This window comes from Arvicola amphibius, chromosome 12, assembly GCF_903992535.2.
Source record: "Arvicola amphibius chromosome 12, mArvAmp1.2, whole genome shotgun sequence".
In the NCBI taxonomy this organism is placed as follows: domain Eukaryota; kingdom Metazoa; phylum Chordata; class Mammalia; order Rodentia; family Cricetidae; genus Arvicola; species Arvicola amphibius.
The window spans coordinates 80674510-80689651 of record NC_052058.2 but is presented as its reverse complement, the minus strand read 5'-3'; the positions used below and the strand labels follow the sequence as shown (position 1 = coordinate 80689651).

Here is a 15142-nt window from a genome sequence, read left to right as displayed (position 1 = left end):
GCACTGTATACTGGCTAACAATGGCACTGTCTAGGTAAATCTAGCAGCAGTTGAAGCTGTCAACTTAAATTCACCATTACTGCCATGGACTTCCATGCCTCTGTGTACTAAATGAACAGAACAGCTTTTTAAAACTGGCTGATCCTAAGATATGCTTCCAAGCTCCATCTACAGTTGGTCCTGAATCTGCCTTCCTGTCGACTGTGTATATATGCAAACACATCCCTGAAAGCTCATGCTGGTCTTAATAACGTAATGAATCCACATCTCCTGGTACCTGAGCAGCTTTGGGTGCACATATAAAAGTTGGTCCTGCACCTATTCAGTGCATCAGACTAACCAAACCAATACAGCAGTAAGCTAAACCAAGCCTAACAAATTATAATCTGGAGTAAAGTGTTCGCCTTTGTCTTGTGTGTGTGTGTGTGTGTGTGTGTGTGTGTGTGTATGTGTGTATGTGGCAGGGGAGCCATTCTTCTTTGAGTTAGGGGTATCCTTGCAAACACCATGAATGGCGGAGAGAGTCATGAAGCAGAGGCAAGAAGGAAATCCACCTCACCAAGACTTAGCCAATATTGGGTCAAGTAGTTATTTTCTGACATATTTATACACGGTACAACCATGGAAAAAGGTTTCTCCATGACAGTTACCACAGCTAAACTTAAGGCATAACTACTTAGAAACTACTTTGCAAAGTACATGTCGTTTTGAAAAGTGCCTGTGACCTTTTCCATAAGAATAGATTCTGTTGGCCAGGCAGTGGTAGCACGTGTCTATAATCCCAACACTTGTGAGGCAGAGGAAGGAGGACCTCTGTGAGTTCAAAGCCAGCCTGGTCTAAAAAGCAAGTTCCAAGACAGCTGGGACTACACAGAGAAACCCTGTCACAAAAATGAAAATAAAACAAAGCAAAACAAAAAAACCCAAACACCCCAAAACAACAAAACAAGACAAAAGAAAAAAATAAAGAAAAAGATAGATTCTATTTGACTGATCTGACTGAGAGACAATATGTTCAGGAATAAAGGTCTAGGGAGGGCGGGTCTTGGATAAGCATAATAGTAAACTCTTTTGTAAAGTACACAAGACCTCTTTCATAAGAATGGGTTCTGTTGTCTGAGAAACAATGCTCAGGAGTCTGAGATAAACATAACAGTCTGGGTGATTCAGGTGAAGCTTGGCCAAACAGATAGCAAAGATTGCCAGGTTGTTTAAAATAAACCCCTTCCATGGAAGACAAAAGCCCACATGTTTAATCAACATTTCTAATTTCCGTAGTGCTATCTGTGAGCAGGAGGGCTTTGTGCCCTCTGTAGTGATAGTGTTTGGTTGGAACCTCCAACTCACTCTTGCAAGGTCTGATAAGTTCCATCTCCTCTCTCTCTCTCTCTCTCTCTCTCTCTCTCTCTCTCTCTCTCTCTCTCTCTCTCTCTCTCTCTCCAACCTCCACCCCTGCCCTCTCAGAGAATCTCCAACAAAGGCACCAAAAAGCTTAGTTCTACTTTCTTGGCGGCTCTGGCTACTCTGGCAGCTCTGTCCCTGAAGTTGTCAGTAGTCCAACTCCCTGCTTCAAGTGCTCAGCTTTTGACTATATTTGAGTACAAACCCATCTTGTAGCAGACACATTATACTCCTTGCCTGTAGGCTATATAATGTCTTTGCTTTAGTTTGGGCATATGACTTCTCCAGCCTCAACCTTTGGACCAGGAGAACTCACCTGGGGGTTGCTTTGCTTAAATAAACCTATTCTTTTACTTTTCAATTTGGTTTGATCTGGCTTACTTTGTTGACAGAGAAACCATTACTGGGCTACAAAAAATCTATTAGTTAGGATTGCTCATATATTATTGCCTCTGAGATTATCGATACTGTCCTTATTCTTTGGCTCCAGTGGGTAACACTGGCTTTGGACTACATTCTGGTTATCTGAAATAAGACCAACTATTGTGTTTGGGGTGATTTTAATTTTCTGAGTTCAGGGTCCTGTGGAATAGAGTTGAAATCAACCCTACAAGTTAACCTAATTGTGTTGTTTATAGTTATCTGATAATATACTTATTTAAATAATGGCATTAGTCTAATTGAATAGACCTTCGCCAGTCAGATTAAGGAGGGTATTACAAGTAATGTCATTGTCATAGGATGCGGGGGTCAAGGGATGCATTGCTGGAAGAGGCAGTCTTCATTGCAGGCTTTGTACAGCTTTGTAAGTCTTGCTGAGAATTCCAAAATGCAATTTTTGACTACTGTTTACCTTGGCAGTTTGTTGGGGTTGTCAAGTCAATTTGAGGGGTGATTTGTGTCTCTGTGTAGGTCAAGAAGGAGGTTGCCTAGCTGAAACCAAACTCCTCAGTTCAGTTTTCCTTGCACGTATAGTGTCAGTTCTGTGGAAATTGAGTACAGGAGTAATTGTCACAAATGTGGTGCATGCTATAGATTGACTATGAAATGACTCCCAGGCTCACAGATTTGAACTGGAAGTCCCCCAGTTGGTGGCACTATTTTGGGATGCTACAGGAGGTGGAATCTAACTAGGAGTAGTGGCTTCCTGATACATAGGCCCTGAGGATTTCATCTCCTGAACTCATTCCCAAGGAAGTGCTCTATGCTGCCTAGACCGGGTATGCAACAAGCCATGCTGGCTGCTCCAGGTGTCACAAGAAAGAGCTGTCACCATGCCTGCTCTGATGTGATGGTCTATTTCCATAAAGTGTGAACTGAAATAAGGCTTTCTTCCCCGTAGCTGATTGGATCAGTTAGTTGCCACACAAGGAGAGAGTAGCTAATGCAGCACTCATGTTCCAGGCTAAGCCTGGTTTTTCTGATCTAAGTCTTAGTTGCTTTGCCAGCATCCACAGAGCAGTGACAGGATGACTTTTGGGAGTGGAAAGAGAATAAAAGAAGTGACTGATGCATTTGTTGGAGGGAAACAAAAGTGATTGGTTTTCTTCTCTAAGATTAGAAACAATAATTAATCTGGGCTATGGTTTTCATGTGGTGCTGTGCGCCTTTAATCCCAGCACTCGGAAGGCAGAGGCGGGTGGATCTCTCTGAGTTCGAGAACTGCACAGAGAAACTCTGTCTTGAACTCCACCTCCCCTGGGGAAAAAAAGAAAAACCAAGAAAGAAGAAAAGAAACAATAATCTGTTTAGAGTAACAAAGAGGGAAGAGATGTCAGAAACTTGAAGGCTTCTAAGGGACATCTTTAAAAGCAGAACTCTATAAAGTCTGTGCTCTGGTGACAAAAGTCCCTTGGTGTTTGGGGGGTCATACATTTAGAGTATTACTTGGTTCAATGGATACCCTGTGAATTTTTCTTCAGTCACATTCAGATTGATTGTAGGTATAGAGAAGTTTCAAGAATAAGATTAACCACAATTGTCCTGCTAGGTTAACACATTAGCGAGGCATATCTACATGAGCTGGCTGCAGACACAAAGAAATTCTTACCAGTTGGACATATGTCTTTCTCTTTGGCTTCTGTTCATGTCCTGATCCTGAGGAGAGTAGTTCTGAGGAATGCTGCAGCTATGGCTACTTGACCAAGGACCAACACAATAAAGCCAATCAATCATAAACTGAAACCTCTCAAATTGGAAGCTGAAATAAACCTTTTCTATTACAAGTTGATTATTTTCCGTATTTCTTTTCCTTCCTTCCTCCCTCCCTTCCTCCTTTCCTACTTCCCTTCTTTCCTCTTTCCCTTCCTCCCTTTTCTTCCCTTCATTTCCCTTTCTTCCCCCCTTTTTTTTCTTTAACAGCACCAGCAGTAGTAGTAGCAGGATTCCTACTAAAGCTAACTAGCACAAGGTTTAACAAAACACGCTTTAGGAAAGAGATATTCAATAGCTCAATAAGCGAATCGGCCCACTCCAAGGTTTTGCAAACTTATTCTTGAATAGAGACCTGATGACTACATTTATTGCAATATGGAGAGGATGCAATATAAAGCAGGTCCTTCTAGCATTTGCCCTGCGTTAAATGTTAGAAAATATTCTGCAGGTGCTGCAGAATGGTTATTTAGAACTGAAGGTGAAACCAAACAGTAGCTACTAAGCCTGTTTCTATAAATAACTAACATCCCTAAAGACAGCTTTAAGAAATGTCAAGCTAGTTAATGATGAGGGCTTGCAGGACGATCTGAAAGCACAACTCCCAGCATCCTCGGACTTGTGGTCGAAAAGTTTCTTCAGTTTTTCATGCTAAGAAGCACCTGGTTGTAATTTGAAAATCCCACCTTCCTTCAAGCTCCTTAAAGTGTGGGCAACACCAACCAAACCACTATAGGAAGTGTCCACAGTTCAGGTTTTCAGCCTTGAGGCAGTGCCCGCGGCATCACGATGTGGATGGCCGAGACTTCAGTTATGAACTTCCTGCAGAAGGCTCTGTAATGGTTGTGTTCTTTTGTTTTAGAAAACTAATTATTTTCTCAGATTTGTTGGTCAACACATGGATCTCATGTTGACATCTGCCTGCTGATTATTTACTCGCAAGCTTTCCCCTATCTGGACTGGTTTCAAGCCGACATTAGGATTCTCACCTGATTAAGTTGGCTAAGGTGTTCAACAACATGTTTACATATTCTGTCATCTGGTCTCACCAATAGGATCTACTCCATCCCTCCATGGATTTAGTTTTCTAAATTATGCCCACAGAATTTCTCTCTCCCCTTGCTTTCATATTTTTATAGGTGACAGTAATCATTTAATACATATACTTTTCACAATTTATGTGTGTACAAAGAGATAGTACTCTCATTCTGAATTTTACATAAGACAGGAAGATAAAAAAAGTTTTACAAGAACAAATGTAAGGTATATACTGTCAGAAATTTTTCTTATAAAATTAATATTCATGATATAGGACAAAACAAATTAAGTAGGTAAAGCTAGTGAAACTCTTTATTAAGTAAATAAGAGTAGGGGGCTGGAGAGATGGCTCAGTGGTTAAGAGCACAGGCTTCTCTTCCAGAGGTCCTGAGTTCAATTCCCAGCAACCACATGGTGGCTCACAACCATCTGTAATGAGATCTGGTGCCCTCTTCTGGTGTGCGTGCATACATGGAGGCAGAATGTTGTTTACTTAAGAAATAAATAAATCTTAAAAAAATAAGGGTACTGAAACAAAGTTTGTTCTGTAATTAAATAAAAGCACTGGACTGAGCTCCCAAGGTCCTGATGAGGAGCAGTAGGAGCGAGAACTTGAGGGAGAAAGTCAGGAACGAGAGGGGTGCGTTCACTCATGGAGACGGTGGGACAGAACTAATGGGAGATCACCAACTCCAGTTGGAATGGGACTGATGGATCATGCGACCAAACCCGTCTCTCTGAATGTGGCCAACAGCGGGGGCTGACTGAGAAGCAAAGGACAATGGCTCTGGGCTCTGATTCTTCTGCATGGACGGGCTCTGTGGGAGCCTTCTCAGCTTGATCGATCACCTTCCTGGACCTGGGGGGAGTTGGGAGGACATTGGTCTTAGCATAGAGTGGGGAACCCTGATGGCTCCTTGGCCTTGAGAAGGAGGGAGGGGAGGTATGGGTGGAGGGGAGGGGAGGGGAGGGAAGGGGGAGGAGGAGGGGAGGGAGGGGGGAGGAGGAGGGAAGGAGATGGAAATTTTTAAATATAAAAAAAAATAAACCATGAAAAAAAAAAGTAAAAAAAAAAAATTCACTTGATTGTAGTGAACTCAAGATATAACACAGCTAGATCAAGGTAGCCATTCACTTGCCCAGTTCCAAACTTTATCCATCATAGTGAACTTCCATACAGTCAGAACGTCCATGCTGAAGCCACGGAGCATTGCTTAGAGTTATATGCTTTTACTAACACTTACACACTTATTCACTTATCCTACACACACATGCACACACGTGCACACACATACACACCACTAAATAAAGTTAACGAAAAGAAAGAAAAACTGTGACAGAGTTAAAACTAGAAAAAAATAACTTTAGATCCTCTTTTATGACTTGATTATACTTTTGCCTGCAAGGTTTAAAATTTTGAGTTAAGTTTTTATACGTGTATAACATATTTGTTCAGTAGGACCAGTTATGGTGGCTCATAATTTAATCCCAGCAACTGGGAGGCAGCAGGAGGTGGATCTCCGTGAGCTTAAGACCTGCCTGCTCTATAAAGTTGTATGGTCAATTTTAGTCCAGTCAGGACTGCACAGTGAGTCCCTAACTCAAATAAATATACACATAAATAAATAAGTCTACTCAAGTCGCTTAGAATCTATATTCCGAAGTTCAAGTTTTAAGAAAACAAAAGTATTTCTGAGAACAATGAGCCTAAGATATCATCAGAAGATGAGCAAATTCTATTGGAAATTTGACTTCATCAGGAGATATTGACTATGTCAAAAGCCTTCTTGCTTCGTGGCTATGTGAAGCTCTTGATGGTGCTTGTTCCTATAAGACTGTTTTAATTGGACTTAGGTAAAAGAACACAAATTGATTTTTACATGGGCACAGCCTTCAATTTTTAATGAAAAGAATACATTTTTAGCAACAGCGTGCCTAAAGCAGTTGAACCTGCAAGCCAGTGCTCGGTGGGCAGTCATGCTACCAGGTGGCTCTCATTGGGTGTTTTGTAAAGAACCCTGCATATCGTTTTGAAGCCAGGACATTCAGGATCCCCTGCTGCCTGCTTCAGTTCTCTCTGTGCAGAGAGCAGATGGGCGGAGCAGCCGCAGAAGCGACGATGTAGAATTCCAGAGACACCGAAGCCGCTCCTGTTTGTTGGAATAGATGCTAATTGGAGTTGGTGAGACAAAGTTACAGCTGAAATTGGGATTTCATTATGAGATGGTTTGGGACTTGGTAAAGCTATTCATGCAACTACATTTTAAGAAACCAAATTGAACCATTAGCGCTTAACATATAAGTCATGAGTTTCAAATTCACGTTGGAGAAGATAGTTCAAGGACCGGACACGAATCAACAGAACCTCTTCAATTTTTCATACACAGCACAGTGCTCTCACATAAAATACTAATGTACTGAGCCATTTGGGCTTTTATAATTCCCATTAGATTCTGTCTGGCCTCATGAACACAAATATATTTTCTCTACTGCTTGTCTGATTGTGTCTTTTTTTTCCTACCTCAACAACCTGTGAAATGCCCTTGCTTCTATCAGACCTGGAAGACCTCAGCAAAAGGAACTATGACACAGTTCCATGATCTCTGTCTCCCAGTGCTAAGGAGAAACATATCACAATACTTGCGTTGCCACAGACGTCCCTTTCTCCCCGGGGATCTTTAATTCCGGTTCTAACAATGAAGAAACACCTTCTATCCATCCATGGACCATCACATGCCAGGCCAGCACTATGGCAAATCTCCTTTCCATGGGCTCCTGGATACAGAATGTTTCTGGTAGTGGTAGGGAAATCTTACTAGCAGATGGGTATTTTTTTTTTTTTTTTTTTTTTTTTTTTTGCTACCTCAGTAACCTTGAGCCTCCTCAAGAGATGCGTTCCACGTGATTGTGTCATGGGAATGCTCATCACAGCATCTGATTAGGATAGAGATAACTAACACTAAAGACCTTTTAGAAAGTCATATAGAAACCTGCTATTTTATGGTATGTGTTTGTACACACACACACACACACACACACACACACACACACACACACGCACGCACACGCGCGTGCGCGCGTTTTCTAACCCCACCAATCATCAATGAAGAAACAATGACAAGCCACTCAAGGACCATCAGCACTGATCATTTGGAGTTCCCCAGTATGAGATAAAAAAGGACATAACTGACTATTAGAAACACGCCACTCATAATTGGAATTGAATAGTCACAAAAGACAACGGAAGGAAGAATTTTTTGGACGGATAGATTAATAAAAAGGAGGCGAGAGGGGAATTACTTTGTTGTTTTACAAAAACAACAGAATTTGCCCAGTATGAACAATAGAGCGAAAACAGCAGAGGCAGGGAGGGAATTTAGAAACTTCATAAAAACAATGAAAGATATAAAATTTGTTAATATTAAAAGATATAAAATTATCGTTCTAGGAGTAAGAAAGAATGTGGAATTGATAGACAATTCAATGAAATACTGGCTAAAATTTTCACAAAAGCTGGCCAAAAAAAAAAAACCTAAAACTCAAAGATTTGAAAATGTGAGTGCTATGGTTTGGATGAACATCCACTTCCCAAAAGACTTGCGTATTAAAAGAATAATCACTGTTCAATGGCCTATTGGCCCTCTGGGATGTGAGGGAAATCTTAGAGAGTAGAGTGTAGTGAAGCTAAGTTTGGTCATTAGGGACACTGCCTTGAACTGAACACTAGGGTTTTACTTTCAGATCTTCCCTTCCTTTTTAATTTTTTGCTACCCTAAAGCGAGGCAGTCTCTTCTGCCACACAGTACCTACCATGCCTTCCCTCATTATAGTACCAAAGATGGTGACATTAAGTCATCATAGACCGAAACCATGAACCAAAATCATTTTTAATAGAATGAACGAATTACAGCTTGTTGTCATAGCAACAAGAAGTTTGTTGGCATACTGAGTGTATCAAAGGTAGGAAAAGCATGAAAGTACATAATAAATTAACCTGTGAAAACTAAAGAAAAAAGGAAAAATAAAGCGAGACTAAAACTAAAGACAAAGAAAGAAATCAGCAAGAAATTAGCTTTTCCCAGACATCTTCAACAGCAGCTAAAGAATTTCCTGAAGCACCTATTTAATCTATGGAGGAAAAGATGGGTAGACGTCTAGAATGTGATTATCTTTCTCTTTAATATCTAGCAGTTGTGGGTGAATCACTACCTATTAACAATTCGAGGGGATGTTTCAAAAGTTCTGAAAGCTCCAGAATGCACAGTAGATACAGATGTCTCTTTCAGTGGAGAATAGCCACACAGGACCTTTGGGGTTTAGAGAAGTGATTCCAGGGGAAGAGCGGCCACTGAAGCTTGATGGCTGAACTGACTTTAGCTGCACGACAGTCAAGCAAGACTGTTTGAAACTAGGTAATTGTTCTTCATGCACATATATGTAAGAATAACTATGCTAGAAAATACGAATAAACCATAAAAAAAATTCTCAAATTCAGTCACTCTGGAGTGAGGAATTTGAGATGGACAGCAATTCTCAGGAAAATGGTTCCCGTTTTATTCCTTTCCACCCCCTGTCTTTACATTGCTCCCATGAGTTAAGGAGCTACATGTGATCCAAGATATATTTCGTGCTCACAAGGTGGACCCTTTGTGCCATCGCACCAGAGTTTATACAGCCCAGGTCTTTTTCTCCTTTTTTCTTTCTTCTTCTCCTCCTTCTTCTCCTTCTCTTTCTCCTCCTCCTCCCCCTCCTTCTTCTTCTTTTTTATATTATTTTTAAAAAATAATATACCGATCCCAGTTCCCACTTCTTCCTCCTCCCATTCCCTCCATCTTCCTCCCTATCCCAGCCCCATACACTCCCCAGAGAGGCTAAGGCACATTGCTCCAAGGAAGGACCAAGGCTCTCCCCACTATATACAGGCTGGGCAAGGTATCCATCCAAAGAGAATGGGTTCCAAAAAGCCAGTACAAAGAACAGGGACAAATCCTGGAACCACTGCCAGTGCCCCAGCCATACAACTGTCACCCATATTCAGATGGTCTGGCTTGGTTCTATGCTTGTTCCTTCCCTGTAAGGCTGGAGTTGGTGAATTCCCATTAGTTAAGGTAATGGGATAGTTGAGATGGGAGCAAGGATAGAGATGGAAATCAGAGAAAGATATATTTTGATTGAGAAAGTCATTATGGGGCTAGCAAGAAACCTGTGGTGTGGGAAGTCCTTCTACATATGTGTTGCTTTTACTGGTTAATGAATAAAGAAGCTGCTTTTGGCTAATGGCTTAACAGAATATAGCCAGGCTGGAAGATATATATATATATATATATATATATATATATATATATATATATATATATAGAGAGAGAGAGAGAGAGAGAGAGAGAGAGAGAGAGAGAGAGGGGGGGGGGGAAGAGTAGGCAGAGTCAAAAAGATGCCATGGAGCTGCCAGAGGAGAAAGATGTGAGTTGCCAGCTGTAATCTTGCTGGTAAGCCACTAGCTTCATGGTAAAATATAATAGAAATGGGTTGAGCAGAGATATAAGAGCTATCTAGCAATGTGCTTAAGTGATTGGCCTGGCAGTGATTTAAATAATATAGTTTCTGAGTGATTATTTCGTGGCCTGGGCAGCCTGGAATGAACAAGCAGCCTCCTACTACAAATAAGCGGCCTCCTACTACAACCTGGCATTAGAGAAATTCCCAGGAATCCACAAGGATGTCCCCAGCTAAGACTCTAAGCAATATTGGAGAGAGTGCCCAAACTTGCCTTGCCCTGTAATCAGATTGATGACTATCTTAAATGTCACTATAGAACCTTCATCCAGCAACTGATGGAGACAGGGGTAGAGACCCACAGTGGAGCATTGGGCTGAGCTCCCAAAGTCCAGCTGAAGAGTGGGAGTGAGAATATGAGCAAAGAGGTCAAGACCATGATGGGGACAGCCCAGTCTTCTCATCAGCTGTTTAGTTACATCCACTGCTGTCATTAAACCCAGGAGTCATTGCCTCACCTGTGAATCCAGGCTGACAGATGCAAACATAGCCCGAGGCTCCAAGGTAGCTGAAGGAGGAAGGCAGGCCAGCAATGTGTCCATACAGAGCCTCTGAGGACAGTTCGGCACATTCACCGCCGAACTGGCAGGGGTTGCTGCTGCATTCATTTATGTCTGTCTCACACAGGGCACCTGTGTAGCCTGCAGGATGAAAGTTCAGAGAAACTGCTGAGCCAAAGCTTGGGAAATGCCAGGCACTTGTCTGAGAGGAGGCTGACCACTGTGCTGGTGCCAATTAGCAAGATGCCCACCCTCAAAAAGCTAGCGGGGAAAGCCGATAAGAGGATGCTACATGGAAATAGATCCTAGTAGCAATGGATCAGAGATACATAATAAATTCTAGAAGTTGTATGGTTTTGTTCAGTATTTTTAGAAAGGTTTCATTAGTAAGGCTTGAAATAAAAGAGAATTTCAAGATAACTATGATTTAATCTGAACACCGCATGAAAAAACATTTATATCAATTTTGCAAATAGTCCTTTTATAAATGAAGCTTTTACAGAGAGTGTTATCTCTGAAAAGTCAGCAGCAGCCAGAGAGCCAACCTTAAGTCCCTTGCACTGGCCAGATTTGTGGCAAACTAGACAAGGAATCATCAGAGAGGAAGGAGCAGGTCAGTGGGCAGCACTCCAGCATGGCCTCTGCATCAGCTCCTGCCCCCAGGTTCCTGCCGTCTTCCTTCAGTGATGGACGAGATGAGGATGTGTAAGCCAAACAAACCCTTCCCTCCTCTAACTTTCTTTGGTCATGATGTTTCATCCCAGCATTAGAAACCCTAAGGTATTTCTTAAATGTCAAAGTAACTGAGATAGAATAAACGGTACCAATATATCTCTGTGATAGACCTGACTCCATTGTTTTGGGGAGGATTACGGAAGGACTTTGAAACTCTGGGCTGTTTAGTATTCAAAGCTTGGTGAGCTGTTCTGTGTGAGCTTGGAATATTATAGAGTATTGAGTGAAATGGAGACCACAGAGCCTGTCTTGTGAAGTTTCAGAGGTGGAAGTTTACAAGTCTCTTAATGACTGTTTGCTATTTTAAGACTCTATGGTTCTGGTTAACTGAAGGTTGATGGTTAACAAGATACCAGAACAACTGAAGTCAAATCTTTGCTTTTCTGGAACAATCAGTGCTGGTCAGCTGGAACTGAGACATTAGCGGTGACTAACAAGAGACCAGCATCATGGAGTGACATCCTCTGGGAAGTGTTTCCTTAGAGGCAACACACTCAAGCTGTGCTCCAGAGGTGACTAAGATTATACTATATGCCTGCAGCCGAAGAGTCACCCAGGTGGTACTGGTTTTGACGTCATGAAGTGTCTTAGAGAGCTGAGGCTTGGTACTGTGTGGCATGGCTGGAGTACTTGAAGAAAGCCCAGGAGAGGCTATTGAGGGAGTAGCACAGTTGCAGCAGATGCCAGAATTTTTGAAATGTCAGTACAATGGTGTGACAATGGAGGATAGGAGCAAGTGTGAAGTGAAGCCAGCCAGAGGCTAGGAGATGGTGTGTGTTTTGCAGCAAGCAGAGCCAGAGAAGTGACCTTTGGAGGGGTCCAGAAGTTTGTGAGTGCATCCCAGATACTGGACATTGAGTAGATTTACTCTGATGGAGTTTTGTTTTTCTTTGACATGTATGGTTTTTTTTTTTTTTTTTTTTTTTTTTTTTTTTTTTTGGAGACAGGGTTTCTCTGTAGCTTTGGAGCCTGTTCTGGAACTACTTCTTGTAGACCAGGCTGGCCTCGAACTCACTAAGATCCATGTGCCTCTGTCTCTCGAGTGCTAGAGAGAGTTAAAGGCGTGTGCCACTACCACCTGGCTGTTACTTTCAATTTTTAAAAGAAATTTTGGATATATTGAAAGAGAAGGAACTTTGAAAGTATTTGAGTTTGTAAGACTGTGGAACTTTTTAAATTTATCCAATGTTTTCTATTGTGGTGTTTATATTAAAGTGTGATCTCGGGGATGAACAAGAAAGGAAAGGTTGGGGTGTAATAGTGATATGCTTCTGTGTCAAGTTGACAAGGGGTCAGTTTCTGCTGAGTTTTATGCCAACTTGCCACAAGCTAAAGTCATCAGAGCAGAGAGCAAGCCAGTAAACAGCCTCCATCTCAGCCTCCATGGAAGGTTCTGCCTTCAGCTTCCTGCCCTGCTAGAGTTCCTGCTCTGACTTCCTTCAGTGATGAACTAGACATGGAAGTATAAACCAAATAATCCCTTCCTCCCTGAGTTACTTTCATCATGGTGTTCCATCACAGTAATAGAAAGCCTAAGGCACCTCTTAAAGGTCAGAGAAAGGTCAGAGTTGTCACCCAGCACACCGAAGTATACCTTCCTGGATTCAGGTTGGTCATTTCATTATGGACGAGGATTTAAAAATAAGTGGCTTACCACTTAATAAGAAACTAAAATATGAAACACAAAAGAAACTTCCCTATGCAATTTGATTCTCTGTCTTTACAGACATGTGGACCCATAAAGGTATAGCTTTGTTGTGTGTGGATAGAGCTTCAACATGAGAGAATCGTATCACATGTGGCCTTTCATAGCTTGCTTTGTTTACTCACTGTTTAAGTTTCTAAGACATATCTAACTCATAATGTCTAGATACCATCAGGTGTCCCCCAAATATGGCTGTGCCCGAGTATAAGCATTCATTTACAGGTTTTAACACACTTTACAATGCAGTGCTGTGTGTCAGGGTAAAGTCCTGAGTCGAGACCTGAAAACGGAGCTCGTCCGTTATATTCTCTTTTATCATTGTAGCCAAAATTGACAGATGCCACAAGAGTATGTGCACAACTGACATATCACCAGCAAGAGAATCTGAATGCCTAGTAGGCATTTTCCATCACCAAATATAATTTCCCCAAATACGTTGCTATAGTTCCATTTTCCCTACTAACCACCTAGCTGGGTATATTTGGTACCCAAAATGTTTTGTATCTTTTTCCTGTGTTATGCCTTAGGAGGATTTTCTTATTTACTTGTGATGTGTGGAATGCTAATTCCCAAATGTAAACTTAGTGGAACCTGGACATAATGTTGTTGGCTACAGAAATAGCACCAGCTACTTTGTAAGCTGGTGAGATACATGTATGGAGTCTTTCCAGGGACACCAACCCACAAGACAAGTGACATCTGTAATGTCACCTTAAGTTCTCTAAGAACCTTATCTTTATCCTAAATCACACAATTTGAAAATCAAACCATCACGCTTTTTCATTTTAATAACAATGACTTCTTGTTTTCACAGAGGATAAAATTCAACCTTAACACGATGTAAGTGCTCCCTTGACTTATGGGCTCTTTTCATCCCAGCTGCCCTCCTCATCCAGCTCTGTCACTTCCTTCCCGAGGATGCTTTCTACCCCACAGCCTTAACAATGCTCCCTTCCCTTCTGGGAAATTCTCTCCCATGCCTTTTCTTGGTCAACTCTTTCCCTGTTTTCAGACTTTACCTCACAATACTTTCCTCTCTTGTTCAGATCACCACACAATAAGATGCCTTGGTTTCCTGTCATGTTCCTCAGTCTTTTTCGTCCATTGCTCTTTTGACAACATTTAACGATGTGTTTACTTGCATGTATAGTTGACTGCCTCAACAGATTGTCGGCTCCACATAAACAGGACTGCGTGTATTTTATTCAACACTCCACTACCCAGCAATACAGAAATAGTTGACCTTCAATCAATGACTGAGTGAGAATAAATAGTACTAATTAATGGTTAAAATGACAACAACTTAAATTATAACCGGCTCAGTGCATAACTAGAGAATTAACTATTGATGAGCCAGTAATGAGAATGCAATATTATTGCTCATTTTGGAGCTCTAATAAAAACCTGAGTCGATCTTATTTCAAATAATAGCCACAATATAAATCCTCTTGCACCACAGTCTAATATATTTATTTCATGTAACCCTTGGGACCCTTCTCAACAATCTGAAGAAGAAACTTGAGCACTGGATAAAGGAAGTAAGAAACATGTCAAATAGAGACCTCACAATTCTAACGGAGAGCACCTTAATGAGCCCTCGGAAGCTCTTCATCAAGAATGCCCACTTTTGAGATATTTCTGCTTTATGCTTACATGCATTTCAAATGTTACTGAACAGTAGTTCTCACAATAGGTTGCTATGCATCAGGACTTTCTGGAAAAAAAAGAACATGGCTCTTTGTAATATTCTTTCTGTTCTAAGACTCAAGGCTCACACATCAGCCAAGTTAGGAAGAGATTTAGAACTATAATAAATCCTTCCCTGCTTTTCCGGCTCATGCATTATCTCATTCAATTGGGAGGGTGGCGGGAGGGGTGCTGATTTATGTGTTTGCCAGTCCTGTCCACACCGCCAAGACTCTGGGGGGACTTTAGTTGCTGCTCTCTTTAACCGGATATAAATAGATTCCTTCAGTCAAGACCACGGTCAATATTTTTAACAAGTTTCCCTATAAATCTCTGTACAAAGAAACAACATGATACCAAATCAGATCCTCTG

The 15142-nt window shown here is 41.4% G+C and overlaps 1 protein-coding gene across 1 annotated transcript in view; it reads right to left on the bottom strand.

The window, feature by feature from the left end:
• Positions 1–15142, bottom strand: part of Crb1 (crumbs cell polarity complex component 1) — a 141455-nt gene that overhangs the window by 101544 nt on the left and 24769 nt on the right. Inside the window, exon 6 of the mRNA XM_042054027.1 lies at positions 10602–10784. Coding sequence (XP_041909961.1) covers positions 10602–10784 — 183 coding nt within the window. The remainder of the gene's footprint in view (positions 1–10601; positions 10785–15142) is intronic.